This window comes from Mirounga angustirostris, unplaced genomic scaffold (assembly GCF_029215605.1).
Source record: "Mirounga angustirostris isolate CCGP_5_RB_7025 unplaced genomic scaffold, mMirAng1.0.hap1 SCAF_6, whole genome shotgun sequence".
In the NCBI taxonomy this organism is placed as follows: Eukaryota; Metazoa; Chordata; class Mammalia; order Carnivora; family Phocidae; genus Mirounga; species Mirounga angustirostris.
Genome location: NW_026991714.1, coordinates 56,428,880 through 56,452,435, shown reverse-complemented (window position 1 = coordinate 56,452,435; position 23,556 = coordinate 56,428,880). Strand labels below are relative to the sequence as shown.

The 23,556-nt window shown below is 37.0% G+C and overlaps 1 protein-coding gene across 5 annotated transcripts in view; it reads left to right on the top strand.

Moving 5' to 3' along the window:
• Positions 1-23,556, top strand: part of FIRRM (FIGNL1 interacting regulator of recombination and mitosis) — a 49,159-nt gene that overhangs the window by 14,093 nt on the left and 11,510 nt on the right. For 2 of the 5 annotated variants that reach the window (XM_064594337.1, XM_045877475.3), the window contains exons 9-19: positions 3,371-3,451; positions 5,111-5,175; positions 8,833-8,981; positions 9,245-9,374; positions 10,706-10,892; positions 11,625-11,707; positions 12,047-12,098; positions 13,373-13,462; positions 18,338-18,523; positions 20,581-20,703; positions 21,784-21,879. In XM_064594337.1, coding sequence (XP_064450407.1) covers positions 3,371-3,451; positions 5,111-5,175; positions 8,833-8,981; positions 9,245-9,374; positions 10,706-10,892; positions 11,625-11,707; positions 12,047-12,098; positions 13,373-13,462; positions 18,338-18,523; positions 20,581-20,703; positions 21,784-21,879 — 1,242 coding nt within the window. Of the gene's footprint in view, positions 1-3,370; positions 3,452-5,110; positions 5,176-8,832; positions 8,982-9,244; positions 9,375-10,705; positions 10,893-11,624; positions 11,708-12,046; positions 12,099-13,372; positions 13,463-18,337; positions 18,524-20,580; positions 20,704-21,783; positions 21,880-23,005; positions 23,551-23,556 lie in introns of those variants that run through there. The other 3 variants (XM_064594339.1, XM_064594338.1, XM_064594340.1) reach the window with 3 other exon arrangements.

The following is a 23,556-nucleotide window of genomic DNA, read 5'->3' as shown; positions in this document are numbered from 1 at the left end:
TGTATTAGGTTCCTAGGGCTGCCATAAGAAATTACCACAAACTGAGTGCCTTAAAACAACAGAATTTATTCTCCCACAGTTTAGAGGAGAGAAATCTGAAATGTCTCAGGAGGACCATGTTCTTTTAAAGCTGTAGGGTAGAGTCTGCTCCATGCCATTCTGTTAGTTTCTGGTGTCCCTGGCATCCCTTAGCTTACAGCTGGAGAACTCCATTCTCTGCCTCCATCATCATGTGCTTTTCTCTCCCTGCGTCTTCCCATCATCTTCTTATAAGGACACCAGTTGTACTGAAGTGAGGATATACCCTACTCCAGTGTAGCTGCTACCTAAATAATTTTATCTGTGATGACCCTATTTCCAAATAAAGTTACATTCTGAGGTACCGGGGATTAAGACTGTAACATATCTTTTTGAGAGATACAATTTAACCTTTAGCAGCTCTGAGATTGACATTTATTCTCTGTTAAGTTTTGAAACTGGTTTCAAAAAGAGAATATTGTATTGGGTTTTTTAACATACAGTTTTTTAACCACCAATGATTTAGTTTTTCTATAAAGATAGGGAAATTTGGGGTGCCTGGGTGATCAGTTGGTTAAACGTCTGCCTTTGGCTCAGGTCATGATCCCAGGGTCCTGGGATCGAGCCCCACATTGGGCTCCCTGCTCAGCGGGAGGCCTGCTTCCCCTCTCCCACTCCTGCTTGTATTCCTTCTCTCGCTGTCTCTCTCTCTCTCTCAAATAAATAAATAAAATCTTAAAAAAAAAAAGGGAAATTTATTTGTAGGGCAATTAATATAAATTTAATTTCCACTGTAATTGCTACCTTTGTTCATATAATGCTTGTAGAAATTGATATTTAGAAAATAAACATACTTTTCTACATAAATAATAGCTTATTATAAATATATAAATATAAAAATTTTTAAAAGATTTATTTATTTGAGAGAGAGAGAGCACATGCACAGAGAGGGAGAGGGAGAAGCAGGCTCCCTGGTTAGCAGAGAGCCCAATGTGGGGCTCAATCCCAGGACCCCCAGATCATGACCCAAGCCAAAGGCAGACGCTTAACCGACTAAACCACCCAGGTGCCCCTACATACTTTCTGTTTTAAATTATTCAGTATATCAAGATGGGATTATAAATTATACACTTGATTTTTGAAAATGTCAAAATAAAAGCTCTAGATTTAATCAGTATGCTTAGTAATGAAGTAAAACTAGATCCTTCAACCAAACCTTGCGCAGTTTTCCTTTGAATGAGCCATTATGAATGAGCCATTCATTTAATAAGCATTTCCAGAGTTCTTATTCTGTGTAAGTAAAATTTTCTGCCCTCAACCATTTACAGTCTAGGCTGGGAGAAAAATAAACAGGTAGTTAGAGAATGGTGTGATCTTTGGAGAACTGGATGTTGGCTAATGGGAGTAAAGGTAGGAATCCAATCATGAAGTCAGGGAAGATTTCTTGTGATATGACATCTAAGCCTAAGATTTCTTATTGAGTATATTATACGGTCAGTGTAGATTCATCTTTAATCTCTGTACTTTTAAGCTTCTACAGCACTCTATAAGAAAATTCATGTTTATTATTATCAGAGAAGGTGAATTTTCATCTAAACTATTTCTGGTGAGGAAATTAACTGTTTCCAAATATTGTTAGTAAAGGTCAAAATGGTCATATTTAATTAATGGATCATCCAGTTCTGTTTTGATTGGTTTATTTAAGATTTTGCTATATTGGAAAGAAATCATAGTCAGTTAACATTAAACCTAAGATATGTTTTTCATATGAAATTATTCTCCTAATTAAAGAGTATCTATTTGACTTAATTTTATGGTACTGATTTAAGCTTTTTGGATTATGGTGTGTATTAGCATATTGGAGTGACAAAACAACCCACATTTATTGAGTTTAGGTGCCTAAGTGTCAGACACTTTAAACCTCACAATAAACTGTAGTATAAGCCACACATTGCAGTCTTATAGAGAGGTTTAATAACTTTCCCAAGGTATGTAGTAGTTGTAGTAGGGCCGGGATTTCAATCCAGGTAGGATGACTCCACTCTCTACCTCCCCTGCATACACACAGCCACTGTTCTATCAGTTTACAAATGTAATACATACTCACAAAACCCTCACACATTACAGAAATATTTAACATGGAAAGTGAAATCCTACTTTTATTTTCTAGAGAGAGCCACGGGTCAAGTTTTGACTTATTTTTGTGGGGTTAGGAAGCAAATATTAACACACACTTTTATTTATTTATTTTTTTAAAGATTTTATTTATTTTTTTGACAGAGATAGAGAGCACAAGTAGGCAGAGAGGCAGGCAGAGGGAGAGGGAGAAGCAGGCTCTCCGCTGAGCAGGGAGCCTGACGTGGTGCTCGATCCCAGGACCCTGGGATCATGACTTGAGCCGAAGGTAGCCGCTTAACTGACTGAGCCACCCAGGTACCCCTCACAACACACACTTTTAAATAATAATAGGATTATATACATATTGTTTTGCAGCTTGATTTTTTACTGAATTATCTTAGGGCTTTCTGTGTCTGTGAAGATAAATCTACCCAATTCTTTTTAATAGTTCTGTTGTGATTACAGTTTATGAAAATACCTTGAATTTGTTGACGGATACTTCATTCATTTCAGTTTTCACTATATAGAAATGTTGCACTGCATTTCTGTGCTAGCTAGTATTTCTATAGGATATATTTCCATAAGTGGAACTGCTACTGGATCAAGGGGATTCAACACTTTAATTTTTAATAATAATGCAAGGAGTATATTATCTTCTGCTCCCAGGAATGGTAAAACAAAGTGCCTGTTACCCCACTTCTTCAGCTACTTTGGGATATGACCAGTTTTTTTTCATACTTGCTAATTAAAAAGCCCTCCCCCCTTTTCCCTCAAAAGATACGTAATTAGGTTATAATTTGAATTTTTTCAATATTAGTTTATTGACAGTTTGTATTTTCTGTGAACTGCCTTCTCATACCTTTTCCCTGTTTTCTTTCATATCTCATTCTTGTATTGATTTGAGACTTTTTCTTTTGACCATCTGTTGGTCTCCATATAGCAAAGAGCAATAAGGTATTTAAATTTCTTTAACTTTCAGATCAACCAGGAATGATCACCTACCTCTTTTGCTGTATAACTTAAAATTTCTTTAGAGTTTAATTTTTTGAAAAATCTCTGTCATTTAGTGTTTGTGTTGCTTGTAACGACAATTCAGAGAAGAATTATGTTTGCTTGGAAAATGTGTATACTCTGTTTATTAAGAGATCTTTTTAGAAAGTATTGTCTCATTTACAAGTTTAGCTGATTTCATATTCTTATTTATTATGCTTTCTTCTTTCCTTTTTTGGAACAGGATAATGCTGACTATAGATTATTTCAGAAAACACTCAAATTGTGTCGTTTCTTTGCCAACTCTCTTTTGCACTATACCAAGGTAAGGCTTATTTTTTATAATTTGTAAATTTGAAATCCACAATAAGTTATAAATTGTCCTGCTTTTGTTATTACTGCCAAAAACAATCTTCTGAAGGTATTTTGTCAGGAATATATTTTATAGGTTTCTTTTTTAAATATTAAATGTTGAGCATTTAATGGTAGCAACTTAAATATTTAAGTTGCTACCATCATCATGTTATTATTATTATTATTTTTTTTTTTTGAAGATTTTATTTATTTATTTGACAGAGAGAGACACAGCGAGAGAAGGAACACAAGCAGGGGGAGTGGGAAAGGGAGAAGCAGGCTTCCCGCAGAGCAGGGAGCCCGATGTGGAGCTCAATCCCAGGACCCTGGGATCATGACCTGAGCCGAAGGCAGACGCTTAACGACTGAGCCACCCAGGCGCCCCAACATCATGTTATTATTTTTATGAAATTCTCTGGAAAAATTATTTCTTTAAATATAAATAATTTTATTTTATAAATATAAATAAATATAAATAAAATTACTTCTATAAGCACAAGTCAATTTTCAGACGATAATTCAGTTTGACTTTGAATACTGTTTATAAATTACTTCTACCATATCTTTAAATTTTTTAATTATTATAGTTGAAATGTTCAAAGGTTTAAAATTGTGTACTAATTTTAAGAAGACTTGCATACTGGGGAGTCATCAGGATAGCAGTGATAATTGAAGAAATATGAATAGAGTAGATAAGTTATCAAGGCAGATAATTTGGAGAGAAGAGCAGAGAATGCTTATAACAGCCAAAGAAATATCATTAGTAATACATATTGGTGACTAAAAAAAACTTCTGTCCCAGTTGAATTTGTCTTTAACCTTGTCTTCATCCCTTTGGAGGAAAAGATAAGGATCTCCAATTACTTTATTATAGTCAAAATTCCGTGGCAGGCACACTGACTACGGACACATTGCTAGCCTATTCGGGTGCTCCCGAACTGGTCCTGCTGGGCAGCCGCCACTTATGTAGTTGGCCCGTTGGTGGGAGGGTCCTGGCACCAATGGCACTTGATGGGGAGTTACCATACCTATACCCATTTGTTTGGTGTGTAGGAGGCAAAATTATGCCTAATTATGCCATTTTTAATCAGTCCTTTTCTATCAGAGGAATCTTTGATTTTTTAAAAGTTAATCATCAGCTTTTTTCTATATCCTATAATACAATAAGAACTGTTTATTTTACTTCCTAAGAGATAGCCTAGCCATGATGGAGCATTCACAGCAGTACTCGAATCCTAGCCTTACTGGTTTTTTGCTATGTGACTTGATCAAGTTACTTGATTCTTTAGCTTTCTATTCTGTGAAATGGGGATAATAATATGTCATAAGATTTTTGAGAGGACTAAAATGAAATAAAGTGATATACCTAAGGTCATTTGCTACATGTCTATGGGAGTACTTAGTAGGTACTCAGTATGTGATAGCTGCTAATTGTGGTTGTGGTGATAGTTTTAGTGGCAAATTAGGTGCTTAGCCTTATCCTCCTTTTTATTCTCATGCAAGAACCTTCTTTTTTTTTTTTTTAACATGGCATATCCAGGATTTTATTTTATTTCGCATGCCTTTGTGGGGGATATGGGTTAGAAAAGCATAGTGCATACAAAGAATGAATAGAGTTGTTTTATTTTAGGAATTTCTTCCTTTACTCTCTGATTCTTGCTGTACATTGCACCAGCTTTATCTTCAGATTCACAGGTAAGAAGAATGCCATTATTATTAAAATGTAACAGTGCCATTTGAACCATGCAAAGGTTAAGTGTATGCCATTTAAAATAAAACACGAGAGTAATTTTTTTACTGTCTTAGTAAATTTTTATCTGCTTAAAATAATTGAGGATGGAAGCTTTTAAAGAGTAGATTCCATATGAGTTTTACTTATCTTTGTATTCTTAACTAGTATCTTATACCTGAGTGATGAATAATTGGTATGGTGATAAATACCAAAGGCCAAAAAAAAAAAAAAAAAAGAGGTTATATATACATAGATATATTTTTTTTATCTTTGTAACTTTTTATTTTACTTATATGAGATTTAAGTCGAGTAGTAGTTAACTCCATCTCAGAAAAAAAAAGTGAATTACAGAAAAGTGTCCTAATTTAGATAGGGGCTAGTGATATGTGAAATTGACAGTTAACTTCCAAGGAGCCCTCAATTGACACTAAAATACTCTGTCTTCTCATTTGTCCAGCAGTCCTCTCTAGTCTCCTAGACAACTTTTTCCATACCTCTCCCTCCTTCAACTTCCCACATCTCTTAACACCTCCTCCCCATGCCCCATTGTCAATTCATGTCCTCGCTGTGTATGTCACTGAGAAAAATGGAAGCATGACTTCCTCCACACGTTGACTGTTCTACCTATGTCTTGGTGCATGTGTTCCCTGTTCCCATGAATGAGCTCTCTGTGCACCTGCCTGAGGCCGGCCTCTCCATGGGTGCATTGGTTCATCTGCCCTCAGGTGCTTAGGGACCTTTTTCTAGCAGTCATTCCCTTTCCCTCTTTCATCACTAATCTTCCCTCCCTGTGGGGGTCTTTCTCGTTAGTATACCAGCATGCTATTACCTTTCCCATCATAAGAATACAAAACAAAACCTCTCAGTTCCATATCCTCCTCCAAATGCCGTCCCACTTCTCTGCCTCTGTTTACAACAAAATTCCTAGGAGTTGTCTGTTTTACCACTGTCCGTACTTTTTTTTTTCTTGAGACCATTCTAATCAGGCTTTCCATTCCACCACTTCACCAAAACAGCTCTTGTCAAGGTCATCAGTAACATCCACATTGCTGTATCCAGTGGTTGGTTTTCAGCCTCATCTTATGTAACCTGTTTGCCAGCACTTGATCCTTCCTCTTGAACTCTTTCTTCCATTGGCTTCTAGGATACCTCTCCCTCTTACTCTCTTCTAACCTCACTGGCTGCTTCTCCTTAGCAGGTTCCTTGTCTCCCCAGCTGAAGTTGGGTGTGCCTCAGTGGCTAGTCCTCAGGCCTCATTGATCTCTCTTTCTGGTCATTTTGTCTCACGATGTTAAATTCGTCTCCCCCTTTAATGTCTAATTCTGCCAGTCAGGGCGTCTACACTGACATTCACCCAGACCAAACTCTTGATTCCCACCCATTCCATCTCCACCTCCCCCACAAAATCTGCTTCCCTAGTAGCATCCTCATTTCAGTTTAAATGGTAACTCCAGGCACCTGGGTGGCTCGGTTAAGCATCTGACTCTTGGTTTCAGCTCAGGTCATGATCTCAGGATTGTGAGATCGAACCCCACATTGGGCTCCGTGCTCAGTGGGGAGTCTCCTTGAGATTCTCTCTCCCTCTCCCTCTCCCCCTTTCCCCCCAAATAAATAAATGGCAGCTCCATTCTTCAGATTGATCAGGCCAAAAACCTTACCATCATCTCTGATGTATTTTCCTTGTTCTTGTATCCACATGTCATCCATTAGCAAATCATCAGTATCACCTCCAGTATAAATAGACATATTCTGTGTGTGTTTGGTATGTATGCATACCCAACACAGCCAGTTCTCACCACCAGAATGCTCATATCTGATGCTGTCCACTACTGTGTTCTTGCCTGGGTTTCCACAGAGAGCATCCTACCCACTGTCTGCCTCCTCCCTTGCCTTCCTCTAGTCTGTTGGCCATACGGTAGTCAAAGTGAGTGATAAGACATCAATGAGATCATGGAACTTCTCTGTACAAACCCACAAATGATTCAGTATTCAAACAATTCAGTAGAATTTCTTGTCCACCTTAACCTTGTTTTATTTTTTTCTCCATGGCACTTATTAACATCTCTTATGTTAAGGTCTTACTTGCTTACTTGTTTGCTAACTGCCCCCCTTCATTAGCATGTGAACTTTATAAAGGCAGTGACCTTGTACATTCTGTTTACGACTTTATTACCTGCTCCTGGAACAGTGCATGGCACGTAGACACAGGCATTTAATAAACACTTGTCAACCTAAATTAAAAATACACCATTTGATTGAAAAACTAGTATTTGCTTTGATGCTTAGTAGCTGTAGTTCAAGTCTATCGAGTCTCATTACCTGTATCTTATTTATATAAATCTTTTACCTTACTTATAACTTAATTCTTACAGCAACTCTGAATAAACATCACAAATGAAGAATCAAGGAGGTCAAAGGAATGAACCAAAGTCACGCAACTAATTGACAGACTGTTGCTTTTTCCATCACACTACAAAGGCCTCAAGTGTTTCTCTTAAGTGCATCCCTTTAAATGCTGTTATCCCTTGCTAGACAGGCTTTTCTCAGGTATCCTCAAGTTAAATAACAAATGAAATATCCTCAATTAAAATAACATGGCAAAAAGTACCGAATACACACATCTTACTTACTTCACATAGGTTTGACTAAAGTTTCGTTTCAACTCTATTTACTGAGACATCTTCCATGAAAAAGTCTTTGCATTTTCCTTCAGGACTAGTATACAGTTTAATTCTTGCAAAGCCCTTGTTTCTGAGCATTAATTCATAGTAAATTCAGCATTATGCTTTATTTTAAAACAACTTCTAATAGAAGCGACTGAGCCAGAATTTATCAGAAATATCTTTCTATGTATAATGTTTTTACTTGTTATTTAGATACTCATATTTTCATGGTCTTTTTTTTTTTTTTAAGATTATTCATTTTTATTTTAGAGAGCGAGAAAGCAGGTAGAGGGGCAGAGGGAGAGAGAGAAAATCTCCAGCAGACTCTCTCTTGAGTATGGAGCCCAACATGGGATTTGATCCCAGGACCCTGAGATCATGACCTGAGCCGAAATCAAGAGTCGGACACTTAACCAACTGAGCCACCCAGGTGGCGCCCCTTCATGGTCTTTTTTTAAGTACACTGCTGTCAAAATGGTATTAAAATGCATCAAAACAGGGCGCCTGGGTGGCTCAGTTGGTTAAGCGACTGCCTTCGGCTCAGGTCATGATCCTGGAGTCCCGGGATCGGGTCCCGCAACGGGCTCCCTGCTCGGCAGGGAGTCTGCTTCTCCCTCTGACCCTCCTCCCTCTCACGCTCTCTGTATCTCATTCTCTCTGTCTCAAATAAATAAAATCTTAAAAAAATAAAAAATAAAAAATAAAATAAAATAAAATGCATCAAAACAATACCAAAGATTTCTCTAAGATTATAAACTTTTAATTTTGTGGAATTATAGTCATGTTATTTAGTTTGGAGGCCTTCATATAATGTGGTATCAATTTAGTACTTAGAATTTTGTTTTATAAAATACATGCTATGTATTTTTTACATATTTTCACTTTTGGAAGAACATCAGTCTACCTAAAATTAGAAGATACCTGTTAATGGATGAATTTTTTCCCCTCCCTTTCCAGCAAGTTTCCTCCAAGTCTATATGCTGCCAGGATCTCTAAAGCACAACAGGAGGAAATAGCAGGCACTTTCCTAGTTACACTGGATCCACTCATCAGTCAGCTTCTCACATTCCAACCTTTCGTGCAAGTGGTTTTGGATGGTAAATTAGGTAAGCTTCAATACAGATTTAATTTTAAATCATCTAATAATTATGACTTGTTAAGACAGGGTTATTTCCCTTACTTAATTATCCTTTTTAAAGATTTTATTTAAAATTCCTTCTGTTTTTCTTTAAATGAAAAATACATTCCAAGAAAACAGTTATGTCTCTGACTTCTTTACACATCACAATCAAATTTCTGTTGAAAGTATGGAGAGTATATTTTTACCAAGTTGTTGTAACGTAATGAATATGTTTTTGTTACCTGTAAGAGCTGCCATGTGAACTACAGTTCCCACAGTGTCTTCTGCTGGTTGTCATCATGGATAAGCTGCCGTCTCAGCCTGAGGATGTGCAGGCCCTGTGGTGCACAGAGAGCTGGCTCTCAGAAGCTACAACCAGGTAGCGAACGTGGTGGTGTTTCTACCCAGTCGTCTTACAGATGGTTTAGAATGCCCTGTCATTTGGAATGATCTTGAAATTTAAGTTTTTGGTTACATCAGATATTAATAATAATTCCTGTGTAGACCTCATATTTATTGTTACTTTATAAATACAGATAAAAATTATATAAATCTATAACAAATGCTAAAAATATTTTAATTTTGTTCAGTGTTTTAGAAGCTTTTGCCTAAGACTTCGTGTTATAAATGTTGAGTGTAATAGGGTAGATGTATTTACTAACATTTCAAGATGAGCTCTGATAAATAGAATGCTGGATTCTGTAAGTTTTCTCCTGGGAAATTTCACTCGTATTCATTCTCCTCACCACTACCAGTCTGCAGCATCTTACTGCATGCGTGATTGCTGGGCTGTAGCATTCACCCTTTCCTTGAGCGCCTTCTGTGTGCGGTAGCAGGTCATCTCCTGGAGCCCAGCTCCTGCCCCTCCCTGCTCAGACATGCAAGCCCGACGCTGGCTGGCCCAGCTCTGTGCTCCAAGTCTGTCCCTCTGCCACCGCTGTCCAGTGTTGCTCCTCGTCCTGTCACTCGTGTGCTCGTTTTCTGCACACACGCCTTGCTTTGGTCAGACTGGCTGTTCACACCTGCCTTCTCCTCGTGCTTTGTCATCTTTGCTTGTTTATATTTTGCCGATTTCTAATTTGTTATTTAAATCCTCTATGAAGATTTCTTAAACGATTTCAATCTTAAAGTGACCCCTCTCTGTCTGACTTACACCTATTTTCTATTTTCCTTTTTTTTTTTTTTAAAGATTTTATTTATTTATTTGAGAGAGAGAATGAGATAGAGACAGAGAGAGCATGAGATGGTGGAGCATCAGAGGGAGAAGCAGACTTCCTGCTGAGCAGGGAGCCCGATGCGGGACTCGATCCTGGGACTCCAGGATCATGACCTGAGCTGAAGGCAGTCGCTTAACCAACTGAGCCACTCAGGCGCCCTATTTTCTATTTTCTATATAATACCTAATGTATATTTAAATTTCATGTTCCTTGATGAATTTTGTCTTTGTGTAGTTCAATACTATGATAAACACTTGGTAAATGATTAAAAAAAAAAGGTATAGGAAAATTCTTCTTTAAGGAATTTCTCTAACAGTGACTATATTTTATTTTTATGGTTACATATTCACACATATTGGAAACTGTCGTTGATATATACCTCTTGAGACATTTTGCTTTGGGAAAATAACCCTCCATATGCCGTATTATTATTATACCTTCTAAATGTTAAATGTGAAGAATGTTGGGTTCAGTGTTCTCCATTTTCCTGCAGGGTATCTCTATTCAAAGCTGTTTTCTGCAGTTTTGAGCAGTGTGCTGGTGAACTCTCTCTGCCTATTCATTTACAAGGAGTAAAGAGTAAAGGGCAAGTGGAAATTGCTGTCACCTTGTATCAGCATGTTTGTGTTCATCTATGTACTTTTATCGCCTCCTTTCATCCCTCATTGTTCCCTGAGCTGGTAAGTTTGTTACCTGCTGGGCTAAACTGAGGTTACCCCTATGCTTTCTTTTCATTGAAATTTTGATTTATATACAGAAGAAAGAATAGTTAATGTGTATTCTTTGTGAATGTCATTCTCTCAATTTGCACATTTTATCTTTTAATTCAGTTATGTCTTAGGAAATGGTAATCCTAGAGTCTTGCAGTACTCAGATGTAATGGCTAGCTAAAACATTTGAGAAAGCATTTTGGATGGCAAGATATGGAAAGATAGAGTGAAAAGAGGAAAAGTGTTAGGATTTTACCTGATTCAATTTCATAAAGAGGAGAAGTAAATAGTAGATTGTAGCACCAAATCTCCTATAGATCTTAGGCATAATGTTGATTTTTTTTTAATGGAATTAAAGTAGAAAAGATGTTGAGAAAATTGTAGGGAAAAAATTCTTAGAATTTACATAAGGATCAATATCCTTTAAGATATTTTACAGTGGTTAAGATCTTTGTGGATCCTAATGATTGAGCTACCACATTTAAAATCACTTGAATCTCCATAGCCCAGCACAGTGCTTAATATATATTAGGTGCTCAGTAAATGTGGAGAGAATGGTGTTACAGGCTCTTTCAGATACTCTTTCAGAAAGTTGAGCCTTCCCACTGAGGATCTGTTGTTATTTGGATTTTGATGGTGTTTTGTTTTATTTTGAGAAATGTAATAATAATAATGTATCATGAACTTTCTGTTTTTCATTAGGATGTTGCTCTGTTGAATGCTGTGCTTAGTGCTAATATGATCACCTCTTTGTTAGCTATGGATGCATGGTGCTTCCTTTCCCGGTACAATGTACTTTTTTTGGTTTTTGGTTTTGGATTGATTTATAGTAGTAACTGATAGTAAATGATGTTATACTTGTAAGTTTATAGAAAAATTCTGTCTTGATAATCCTTTAGTAGCTCCCCAAAATGGTGTGATTTGATATCATAGCACTAAATCGGGAACCAGCCTCCCTCTTTCTTTCTACGGTTCAAGTTAGGTAGTTTTGTATATTGTGGTATTCCTTGGCCATGGAGAAATTACAGCTTAGAATATTTAGTGCTTTTTGGAAGCTCATCTCCTCGCTTTTCTGAACAGTTGTAAAAATTATTTCAGAAAGATAATCTTCATTTATATCACAGATATGGGACTGCTGAACTCTGTGCACACCATGTCACCGTAGTGGCTCATCTGGTGAGTACAATTACAAGGTCTAAAACACTCACTTTCCAAGCAGTTCCTTTAGGGATATGATAATCTTGAAGAATGTGAATGTCAAAAGGAGAGATAGTAGGTAGCTAAATTCTTTCCACATTTTCTTTGCTGTGTCTTAATGCTGATGCTATTGAGAAAGATGTGCTAGAAACTGTCAAATTGGGGAAATTGTTTCATATTGTTGAACTCTTACAGAGTTCTGTTAATTGTTCTAGATAAGAAAGACTAGGTTAATGGAGAGTAAATTTAAGATTGAATGCATAGTAGAAAATAAGAGAGTTGTAATATTGATTACTGGGTTGTTTTTTCTTTCTTTCTCTGTTTAAAGTGATTTAGACAAGCTGCCTCTTGATTTTGTTTTCTCAGAATGGTTTGAGAGGGACTAAATGTGACAGTGATTGATGCCTTTGGGGAAAGAAGTCATGCTTATGAATGGCTACAAAGAGAAAATGACTTAGTGATGATTTATTTTAATCTTTTCAATGTTGACCTTTCTTTGCTTTTAAATTCTGAGATGTTTGGTATATTTCATACGATATGGTCATGTTGTTTTTGGTTTTTTGTCCCTGGCCTTTGATAAAGATCTCATGTGGGTCCATGTGTCTTTCGTTTCTGAGTAGCTATTATGTCATACATTTCTTAGTTTGCTGTTTAAAGACGTTATAGACTAAAGCCAGGGAAGTGCATAATAACTTCACAGCCGGCACGTAGTCTCCATGGCTAATCGTCTAGAGCACGTACCCACTTCTGAATCCTTAACATGCTTGCACAAGACAGATCCAAAGTAATTTTTATGTTAGATTATCTTCTTCAAATAAAAGCATTCATTTAATTAAGTAAAAGCTCTCCTCGTGTATTATGATAGGAATTGATCTCCAGAAAATTGAGCTTATTAAATCTTTAATGGAACTAATATCTAAAATTATATCCACTTCTGCAATATTGTACTTAGATCTTAAAAAAATTCCATGAATTGTCTTTGAGTAGGAAGATTAACATACCAAGTTACCATCCAAATGGTAATTAAAAATAGAAATTCCAGAGGGTTGTTTATAAATACAATGTCAAAATTGCTTTCTCATTATAAAAGTAATCTAAGTTAATGAAAGAAAAATTAAAGAAAAGCTCTAAATTAAAAAATCTAAATTACTTATAATCTTATGTCCCAGAAAGAGCTGCTGTTTATTTTAGCGTATAAAAGCTTATAAAAGCCATGATTTTAAATCAGTCTCTCCTCTCCTGTCTTTTCTCAGATAAAATCTTGCCCTGGAGAATGTTATCAGCTCACCAACCTATCAATACTATTGAGGCGACTCTTCTTCTTCATGGCCCCGCCCCAACAGGCAAGGATATCATCTTAGTCACTGTCTTTGAGCAGCTGCTGAGAAATGGATTCAGACTGATATGATCTGAGCATAAATTTTTGACTTACTGATAGCTTTGCTTATTGCTTTTAGATAGGTTTAGATTTTGATGTTGTTAAAGAAAAACCAGAGCCATATAGTAGTTAAAGTGATAAAAGTGGGGTTTATTCTGGGGATTGTTGCTGTAGGGGAAAAGAGGCCTCAGTGTAGAACTGGGCTCAAGTCTGAATATAGCATAGCCTAGTAGGGACTTGTCACAATGAAGGAGCAAGGTGTAGGTCAGTGGATGAAAATTACTAAGAGGAAAATGTCAGGGGTAAGGAGGTGGTTCTTGCTAAACTGACAAGTAAGATACTTGCTGAACACAGACCAAGGTGATCAAATACCAAGACAGAGGGGTGCTTTCTAGATTGACTCAGCAAGCAGAATTCTTGCTAAAACTGGATGATGCAGGCCCAAGGATGGACACAATCCCATGCGGAACACTAGCTGAGAAGAGGCCTTGGAAGAAGAGCCTGACTAAAGTTTGGTCATTGGAGAGTCTTTGTCACTCTCTTTGCTGCAAGTTACAGTCATTGTCTTCCTGAACTATATCTCTCCCCTTGTTTCTCATACCTTTAAGATACTTGACACGAGAAGGTTCTATATGCCCTGCCCCTTTTAACTTATTTTGAAGAGCTAGAATGTTATTTATATATGCCCTTAATGATGTCTCTTATTTTTTACAGTGAATAAGTTGAACTTTTTGGGGAAAATTGAAAGTATGATGAGCCTTATTAGTTGTTTGCTATTGTGAGGAAAACAAGCTTTGCCCTGATAAAGGAGACTCTCTGGTCACAGAAACCTCTGTAGCCCAGTGTAGCCCTTGCGTTGGTCACTTGGCAGCTGCTTTAGGAGCTTTTTAAAAAATACAGGTTCCTGGACCTTTACCTGTGAGTAGAGTAGCTATGGCATGGTGGCTGGCAGAGGGGCCCAGTCATTTTCCTTTGGTCTTATTGTTGTTAAATTCCTACATGATTCTGACACGGATGCAAGCTTGGGAACCACTAGGTTAGTGAAGGGGGTTTGAATCCTCTGGTTTGAATCCTGTCATACTGTGACGTCAGAAAAGTTTCTGAACCTGTTTCCCTGTCTACAGAGTAACAGACGTGTGTTAACTATTTTGAAAACTTTTGTAAGGACTTAGAGGTAATATATGCAAAATACGTAGCATAGAGCCATGCTTAGAAGGGTGGTCAGTAAATATTGGGAGCTCGCTCTTTCTTTTATTTTTATTTATTTGAGAGCAAGTATGCAGAGGGGGAGGAGGGGCAGAGGGAGAGAGAGAATCTCAAGCAGGCTCCATGCCCAGTGCAGACTCTGACATGGGGCTCAATCTCACAACCCTGAGATCATGTCCTGAGCTGAAATCAAGAGTCGGTCGATTAACCGACTGAGCCACCCAGGAGCCCTGGGAGTTATTTCTGAAGAGACTGCCTCAAGTCCATGTCTGCTTTTCTGCTCGAGAGAGGTTGGCCAGGCACCAGAGGAACCATGCCAGCCTCCCAGCCCTCTTCCTTGCAAGTGGTTACGATGCTGAAAGCACACCAGACCAACCTACTAGCCCTCTAGAAAATACGTAAGGGTTGCTGTTCTCCCCTCCAAAACTCCAGAAGAGTTGTCTACTCCGTGTCCCTTCAAATTTTAGCACCTTTTATTCTCCTCTCAAAGCTCTTGCCCCTGGTTCCTGGTACACTGTCCTTCATAGAGGCCCTGTTAACTTAGAGGCCCTTCCTAAAGAAGTGGGATTGGGAGGGAAAGTGTCTTTTAACCTCAGTTTTCTTATTTATTAAATGAAAATAAAATTATCCTTTTCCCAGTGTTGTAAAATTTTAACTTTTAGAATAATACAACTCAGAATGACCTCTAAGTGAGATCTAGAAACTTTGTTATAAATAAACTCTAGTTTATGTTTAGGGATCTCTTAGATACTCCTCAATTTTCTGAGTTTTTCCAAATAATTGAGGCTATCATATATGTAAGTTATAGATTTTTGAGGGGTGTCCTTTAATTTTTTCCTTCAGTTAATCAAATACTGATTTCCTGGTCAAGTTACTGTGCTAAAATTTAAAGGGATGTACCTAAATTTGAATTCTTGTCTAGGAGTCCTTGGGAGTTAGTTTATCCTAAAACTGAGATACTAACCTTCCCTAGACGGCAGGGCTGAGACCTGGGGAGACCTGGAATGTAAGCTGCTCAAAGGGAGCACTGCACAAGTATTCATTCTTCTGCTAGGCTCTGCTCTTTCTCCTTTTTCCTGAAGACATGATCCCTTCTCTTGAAGGGAGGGAACGGACCTTTGTTGAGACAATAGTATGGACTGGGCTGTGTTCTAGGCACTTCAGTTCTTGGAGTTCCTATGTCAGCCTTGTGGGATACGTGGCTTATGTTCATCTACAGATGAAGAAACAGCAGCTACGGCAGTAAAAGAGTCTCCAAACTCACCGTGATAATGGCTGTGCTGGGATCCAAGCCAGATCTCTCTTAGTCCAGAAGCTGCACTTCCCACTGCCCCAGTGTTGCCTTCAGCTGCTTTGGGGGCCTCCTCTGTTTGAGGGGTATTGGCTCTGCCTCCTTATCCCTTTGAACCGTATGAAAGCTGCTTTTCTTCTTTAGATGTGTAAAGCTCGCTCATTCATTTTTAATAGCGTTTTGTTGTTTAAAATAAAAAACTTGGAAACCACTGTACTATATCATGATACCAGAAAGAACATATTGTAGTAGAAATTATAAATTTATAAACGTGCTCATAGTGAAAGGTGGTACATAATGAGCACCCAGACTGGTGCAAATCAGGTCGTGTTGGGTGTTCATAGCTTAGAAGATCGTTTCTGGGGAGGTGCAGGGTGGAAAGAGGTAGGAACAGAGGAAGCTGTTGGAGATAGAGGCATTTGTGATGCAGGCTATAGGTTGGGGGGAGGTGGAGGGGAGGCTGGGGCAGGATTGTGGGGAGAGAGCATGGGCTGGGGCAAAGGAGAGGCAAGTGGCAAACCTGGAAATAATTATTTGTTTGCACACAAGATGGTATCTTTTTAAAAAGGGAAATAAAAACCCAGATTTTTGTATCTGTGATACAGCATTAATATAAATGAAAATAGTTAATCCCAGTACAGTGATGTTTTACTTTACCAAAGTGTGGTAATAATTTGGGGGAAATGCCAGGGAATAGGGAGATTAAAATGTGTTTCTGTTTCAATATAGAGAATAGTTATTAATATCCTATTATTTCTTTAGTGTGTAACTATTGGTAATATTTCTGTTTTTAGAAACGAAAGTATAGGGTTACCTAAGAGGAAAGGATTTAATATACCTGGTTTAAGTACACTGATAGTTGTGCTACCATTTTTATGTAAAGTAAAAAGTACTATAATTTTTTGCATTTTAAGCCCACTGTTGTATTTTTCCTCTCTTCTTAATTTAAAAGAGAGAAGTCCTAATTCTCTGCAGATTATTCACTTATAATTCACTCCTTATGAACTGTTACCAACACTGGCCGTTTTAAATATTTAAAATTGTGTTGAGACCAGGGTTTTCAAACTCAGAATAGTAAATAGATCACTCTTTCTACATAACAGATTTGTCAACGCCTACCCTTTTATGTTGTCCAGGGCGTAATTATTTATAATTTTTATTTTATATAATATATATATTATATATATATGTATATAATTTCTTCTATTTATAATTTCTATTCATTCACTCATTGGATTTTATTATAAAGAAAGGTTATGTTCAACTGATGTTTATCAATTGGCACAATTCTCTTGGCTTTCCTGAAGCAGTTTGGTTTCCTGAATAAAGCTGCTTATTATAATAGACACATAGCTTATCAAGGGATCCATTTTTCTGGCTCTAACAGCTATTCCAGTAGATAGCCACACAATTTCTCCCTTGTTCTGACAGCTAAATATTTTCTGCTAACAAAATTCGAATATAAATATAGTATATAAAACATAGGAGTGGGTTTTTTCTTAACATAGGAATTTTTTAGTCATCAAGCAGATTTGGGATATTGTAATTTGAATTCTTCTACTTCTTAAAAATTACATTAGTATACTTACTAAATTATACGTAATTCAGTAATTAAGTACACTTATTTTTTTTCTGTTTTTCCACTGGAAACTAACATTTTAACTGGTTCTTTTTTTTTTTAGAACTTTTGTGTTCTGTTTTTAGTCTGTCTGCTGATGCCTCATTTTAACAAAACAGTGCTGTTTTTCTGTTAACTTGGCAAAGGCTTTGAATTATTTCAGTAGTAGAATGGATTTGCCAGCCACACTGTTCTGGGCTGGTGGCTTAGATTTGTGACACCAGTTCTGTGTGTTGTCCAAGAGCAGAGCCAGCTAGCCCGGTGGAAAATCGAACCGATGACCTTTGCTTTTTTCTTTAGGTCCTCTCTGTTCTAGTCAGCTGAGATAACAGCCGCCAGGGTGAGCCGAATGAGTCTTTTGGCATATTTTGGAATATTACTTTGGACTTAACTGAACAAGGTCACAAGCACACTAGTTCTTAGGAAAATAATAAGAGCAGGATAAAATAGCTGATTGACTAATAATGAAATGCATTATTTTTAACATTTCTCAGTGTCTTCATATCACGTTCCACTTAAACTGTGTTTTTCATTTTGCAAATAAATGCAACAACAGCAAAAATAATGATGCATGTTCCTTTGAGTTACCTTGGTCTGGTACTTGTGATATTATTACTCAGTTAAAATCTTTTTAAAAATATAAAACATGGAAGCGAATACTTAGCTTTTGTGCATCCATTCATCAGATTGTCTTCTGTTACTCTTACTTCTTCAATTTATTTCAGGTGGAATTTATCCAGAAATTTTCCCCAAAAGCAGCAGAAAATCTGCCTCTGTGGCAGTATATTTCCCTCCAGGCATTACCCGCCGAGCTCAGGAAACAAGCTGCACGTGAGGTCACCAGAGTTGGGATTGCACGGTGTCAGGAATGGCTAAGCAGTAGTCGGACTTTGGGAGAACTTGAATCTCTGGTAAAATAAGAGTTTTAATGGATTTGATTCATTTAGCAGCTATTTACTGAGCACTGCTCAAGGTATTAGTGATGGGCTATTAATAAGATGGATACGGTCTCTGCCCTCAGGTTAGAAACTAGCAGGATTTTCAGATTTCTACATTGTAAAGGGGTTTGTGAGAAACTTACTATTATCTTGACTTATATAGATTAAATTATATTGGGTGCAGGGAGACCGTAGTTCAAGACATACTAGACCCAAGATGAAACCCATAATGAAATATTTTATTTGTAGTATTTTTGCTGACACATCATTAGATTAGGCAGACATGAATTTTTTTTTTTTTTTTAAGATTTTATTTATTTGACACAGTGGGGGCAGAGAGCAAGCACAAGCAGGGGAAACAGCAGGCAGAGGGAGAAGCAGGCTCCCCCCTGAGCAAGGAACCCTGTGTGGGACTTGATCCCAGTACCCTGGGATCATGACCTGAGCCAAAGGCTTGTTTGCTTAACCAACTGAGCCACCTAGGCACTCCAGACATGATTCTATTCGATATGTATATTCTTCTATTTGACAAAACACAACCCCCATTTTACACACATCTATTCTGAGCCTTTCTGTAGCTTTCCATTTAGAATACTCCCTCTTAAAATAATGAAATATAAAAGAAATTCATCTGTGAGAAGTAAAAAAATACATGGTTTTTTAAAATTGACTGAAAAAATTGACTGTAGTACATGTGGTTGAATTTTCCAGTTTAGTTTCATTTCCTCCTTTGTTGGTTCATTCATTCATTCATCCAACAAATATGTTTTGAGTGCTCTTATGTGCCAAGTGCTGTTCTAGGCAAAAATTTCTGTTCTCATGAGTTTGCATTATAGCTCAGCTGTGGATGGTAAAATAAGTAATAAATACATATGTAAGTATGTTGTATCAGTTTGTGGTAAGTGGAGAAAAACAGGGATGGGGACAGGGCATTCAAAGTGTTAGGGGCCTATTTGCAATTTTAAATTAGAAGGTCAGGGTTTTCTCAAGGCTTATTTTCTCCACACTGCGTATAAATGTTCTGATACTCTGTTACATAATGGCGCCTGATGATAATTATCAAGATAATTTAAAACATATACATATACCCAAAGGAAATAGAAGTTTTTATGTGCATTTATTTTGAGAAAACTATTATACCACCTAGTTAGGAGTAGGTTAAATTGTTCAGGTTTTACATTTATTGTGCACTAATTTTTGTAGTTGAAGATAAATCTTTTGTATTAGGTAAAATAATGCACCTATTTTCTAAAATTGAGTATATCTTTGCCCTGACCAAAACTTTAGTTCCAGCAGGTCATTTTACATGCTTCTTTGTAGGAGGAAATGGGTAAATCTTAAATAAAAAGCTGTATGGTAATCATTGAAACTTAAGTGTTGTTGTTGAAGTATAATGGATTAATCAGGCATTGTTACTAATCGTTACATTCCCACATGGCCTTCACTTTACTCCCACTGTCCCCCAACCACCCCCACTCCTGGCCAGAGAGACATTCGATATGTAAAGGAGAGTGAATCCAGAAAAGGTGGTTTTTAGTTTCAAATTCTAGATAAGTGTACTTCTCAAATTTTTATTTGCTTATTGAATGCAGTGTTGCTGAGGAATTTTAAAGACCCATTATAAAACAACAGCAAAATAAAAATCTAATAATGTTAAAAGATTGCTAGGTGCATAATGTGAAAAACAATAGAATTTTTAGTTGATGAACATTATAAATTAGCTTGATCATACAGTCTGTATCAAACCTATTTATTAAAATGCAATGCTGTTTCCATTTTAATACTAAATTTTAACCTAAAAGGAAAAAATGTTTATTTAGAAAATGAAGCAAATGTTTCTGTGTATAAGGAAAATTAGTTCTAACAAAATAATTTGTATTAAAGTAGCTGAAAAAGATGGCTTTGGGTCTCAGAATATAAATCCGACATGGGTTTTTATGAAGAGTTATAAGTAACTCCTAACCTCTGGGGCCTCAGCTCCTTTCGATTGGGATCTAACCTGAGACTCTTCCGTCTCTCTCCCCCTTTAGAACACGCTGCTCTCTGCTTTGCTCGCTGTATGTAATTGTGCCAGTGAAGCTCTGGATATTGTACAGCAAACTGCGATTATGGAAATTGGGAGTCAGCTTTGGGCTTTGTTAAACACTAAACGGGTAAGGAAAGCAACTGAAGAACAAATAAAACACTGAAAAAAGAGAATAGTACCGAAATTTCCCCTGTAGAGGAAAATGTATGTAATTTCTTCAGGGGCTTGGTAGAACTTGCGGTTAGAACTTAAAATACCTATTTGTACTCTTCCAGCCAGTTCTCTTTGAGTGTGATAGAACCAGAACCTAGTAGAGTGACAGTGATAGTTCAGTTAACTATTTTCATGACCATTTGGACCCTATTTAAAAAAAACAAACTTCTTCCCCTATGGTTTCTCTCCTCTTTTGGGCTAGTGTGGCCTGTTTCTGGGATTCTGCGGTCTTCCATACAATCCTTTGGGCAGTGGAGAGTGACTTGGCTTAAAGGTGGCAGGGGCACATGAGTGGCTCTGACTGGTTCATGTTCCTCTTCCCCAGCAAAGGCAGAAGACCAGATGATAATCGGGCTAGAATTAGGATGATATGTGTCCACAGATTATTGTAGTTTACAAATGACATTTAGTTTAAAAATTTAAATATGACATTTGTTTTCTTTGACTAAGTAGTGCCAGCCACTGGAAGCTGAAGGCAACATTCACACTTTTGGTAAATCATAGAGATGGTTTTGCAGATAATGTTTTTTCATTAAAGTTTATGTAGAGTTAAATTTCCCTTCTGTAGTACTGTGACTTCAGTGAGTGCTTTCCCCCAATCCTCACGAATCATTCAGTAAGTATTCATTGAGGATTCTCTGCTGGTGGTGTAGCTTATAGTATCATGATAGAAACAACAGTTATGGGGAAGAGAAATGGAATTTTAAGAACACTAAGGCACAAGTTTTTCAGTGGCAAACAAAAGTGATTAGATCTCCATCCGATTAAATTTCCTTGTCATGTGATCTTGAGCAAATTATTTAACCTCTCTGCCCCTTTTTCTTAATTATTAGTAAAGTGAGTAAAGATCTACTTCATAAAGTTATAAGGTGTATGTGAGGTAATATAAAGCATTTAGCGTATTGCCTGGTATATAATAAATGCTCACTAAAAGGTTGCTATTTTCATGTAATTGAAAATTTTCACCAAAATTATTTTGTGTTTCTTATTTAAGGTAACAGGCCAACCTTACATTCAGCAGACACTTAGTCTTTTACTTCCACTGTTGGGATTTTTTGTTCAAACTCTAGATCCTCATCTGATAAGTCAGGTAAGAACAATAAGCAAGTTAATACTTGGCTGAGGAAATTGTTGAACTAACATGACTTAAAATAGCTTTCTACAAACAGTCCTTTTTAATGATTTGTTGCTCAATTTGCTTGTTACCCCTTTCCTGTTGAATTAAACTTAAATGTCACAGATTTGCTTGTCTTAGGGAGGTCTCCTCATCTCTTTCGCTGTTCCCGTAGAGTATAACCGGTTAGTATAGAGGGCTGTCGATTCAGCCTGTAGCTGTCCTTCCTCTCTCCCTGATGCTGAATAGTCAAAACCTTTTTTTCAACTGCTCCAGAACATCCCTGAGGTTAGGAGTCGTAGTTCATGTGTGAACCCCTCCTTCAAAACAGTTTCAAAGGCATTCCAGCAGCTGTTGGGAGTATGGAATATAACTGATGTGGACTTAAGGATAATCCTCATTGTTTCTTTGAGGAAATAAAATTATTTTGAAGTAAGAGGACTGCTGAGTTTTCTGTCTGGCCCCCAGCTTGCATGGCTGGGACAGGCGGAACAGAGGTCACTGTTGGGGGGATGCTTTTGATGTTGCCTAGTTATGGCTTGCTTTTGGAGGTTCTAAGCTGGTAGAGTAAAAGGCAAAAGGAAAAGGAAAAGGCACTTCTCTGAAGTGATTGAGAGGCTTTGGAATTAGTCCATACTGGGCAGAACTGACCCCACAAAGCTAGAGCTGGCCTAAGTTTAAAGGCACGGTTAGAAATGAACAGTTATGAGGTAAAACTAATTCCTATTTAGGAAGATGTTGGAAGAAATAACACCCTGTCATAGGAGCTATATGCCGGAAAGTGAGACTACTAATGCTTTGTTTTAGGAGCTTGGTTAGTGGTTGTGTACAGTAAGAACTTAGCATTAACAAATACTTTCTAATTAGGTATATTTTTAAATTACTATATGTGTAACATGAATTACTAAATTATAGAGAATGAGAATGCAGTAAAATAATTGACTAAAACTTTGTGGATTCTGACAGTTCTGGTAATCTTTTTTGAGAAATTAAATATGGATAATTTTGATAGAATTGTGCACCTTTAAAAAACCCCAAATAACTAAAGTTCTAAAATTTCAGCATAAGTAAAATTTTAACTTAGGCATTGCTTCTTTTATAGACGACTTTCTGTGTTCCTTTAAATCAGGGGTTCGCAAACTCTGACTTCCTGGCTAGATTCTGCCCTTCTGTTTATAGGACAAGAGCTAAGGAGGATTTTTACATTTCAAAGGTTTGTAAAATAAAAATTAAAAAATAAAAAAGCAATATGCAGTAGGGAACATATTACCTACAAAGCCTAAAATTAAAATATTGACTGTCTGGCCCTTCATAGAAACTTTGCCAATCCCTGCTTTAAATAATGAACTTCCCTCACTAGAATTTAAAATACAAAACAATTTTTAAGGATTTGAAAGAAGAGCACTGGTATATAGTTTCTCAGGAACACATTTTTTTTTTTTCTTTACAGCAGTTGGTAGGATGAACTCTGTAATAACTGAGTCAGTCATTTGATCATTTTATTCAAATTCCACGTGTGAAGATTAGGCTTTGTAGAGTGTTGGTCTGTTCTGGGTTTTGTTGTGTTTCCCCTCCCCACATACCCATCCGAATCTTACTTATTATGTCTCAACGGAATATTTGTTTTCATTTGTAACTATTCTTTGATCTTTG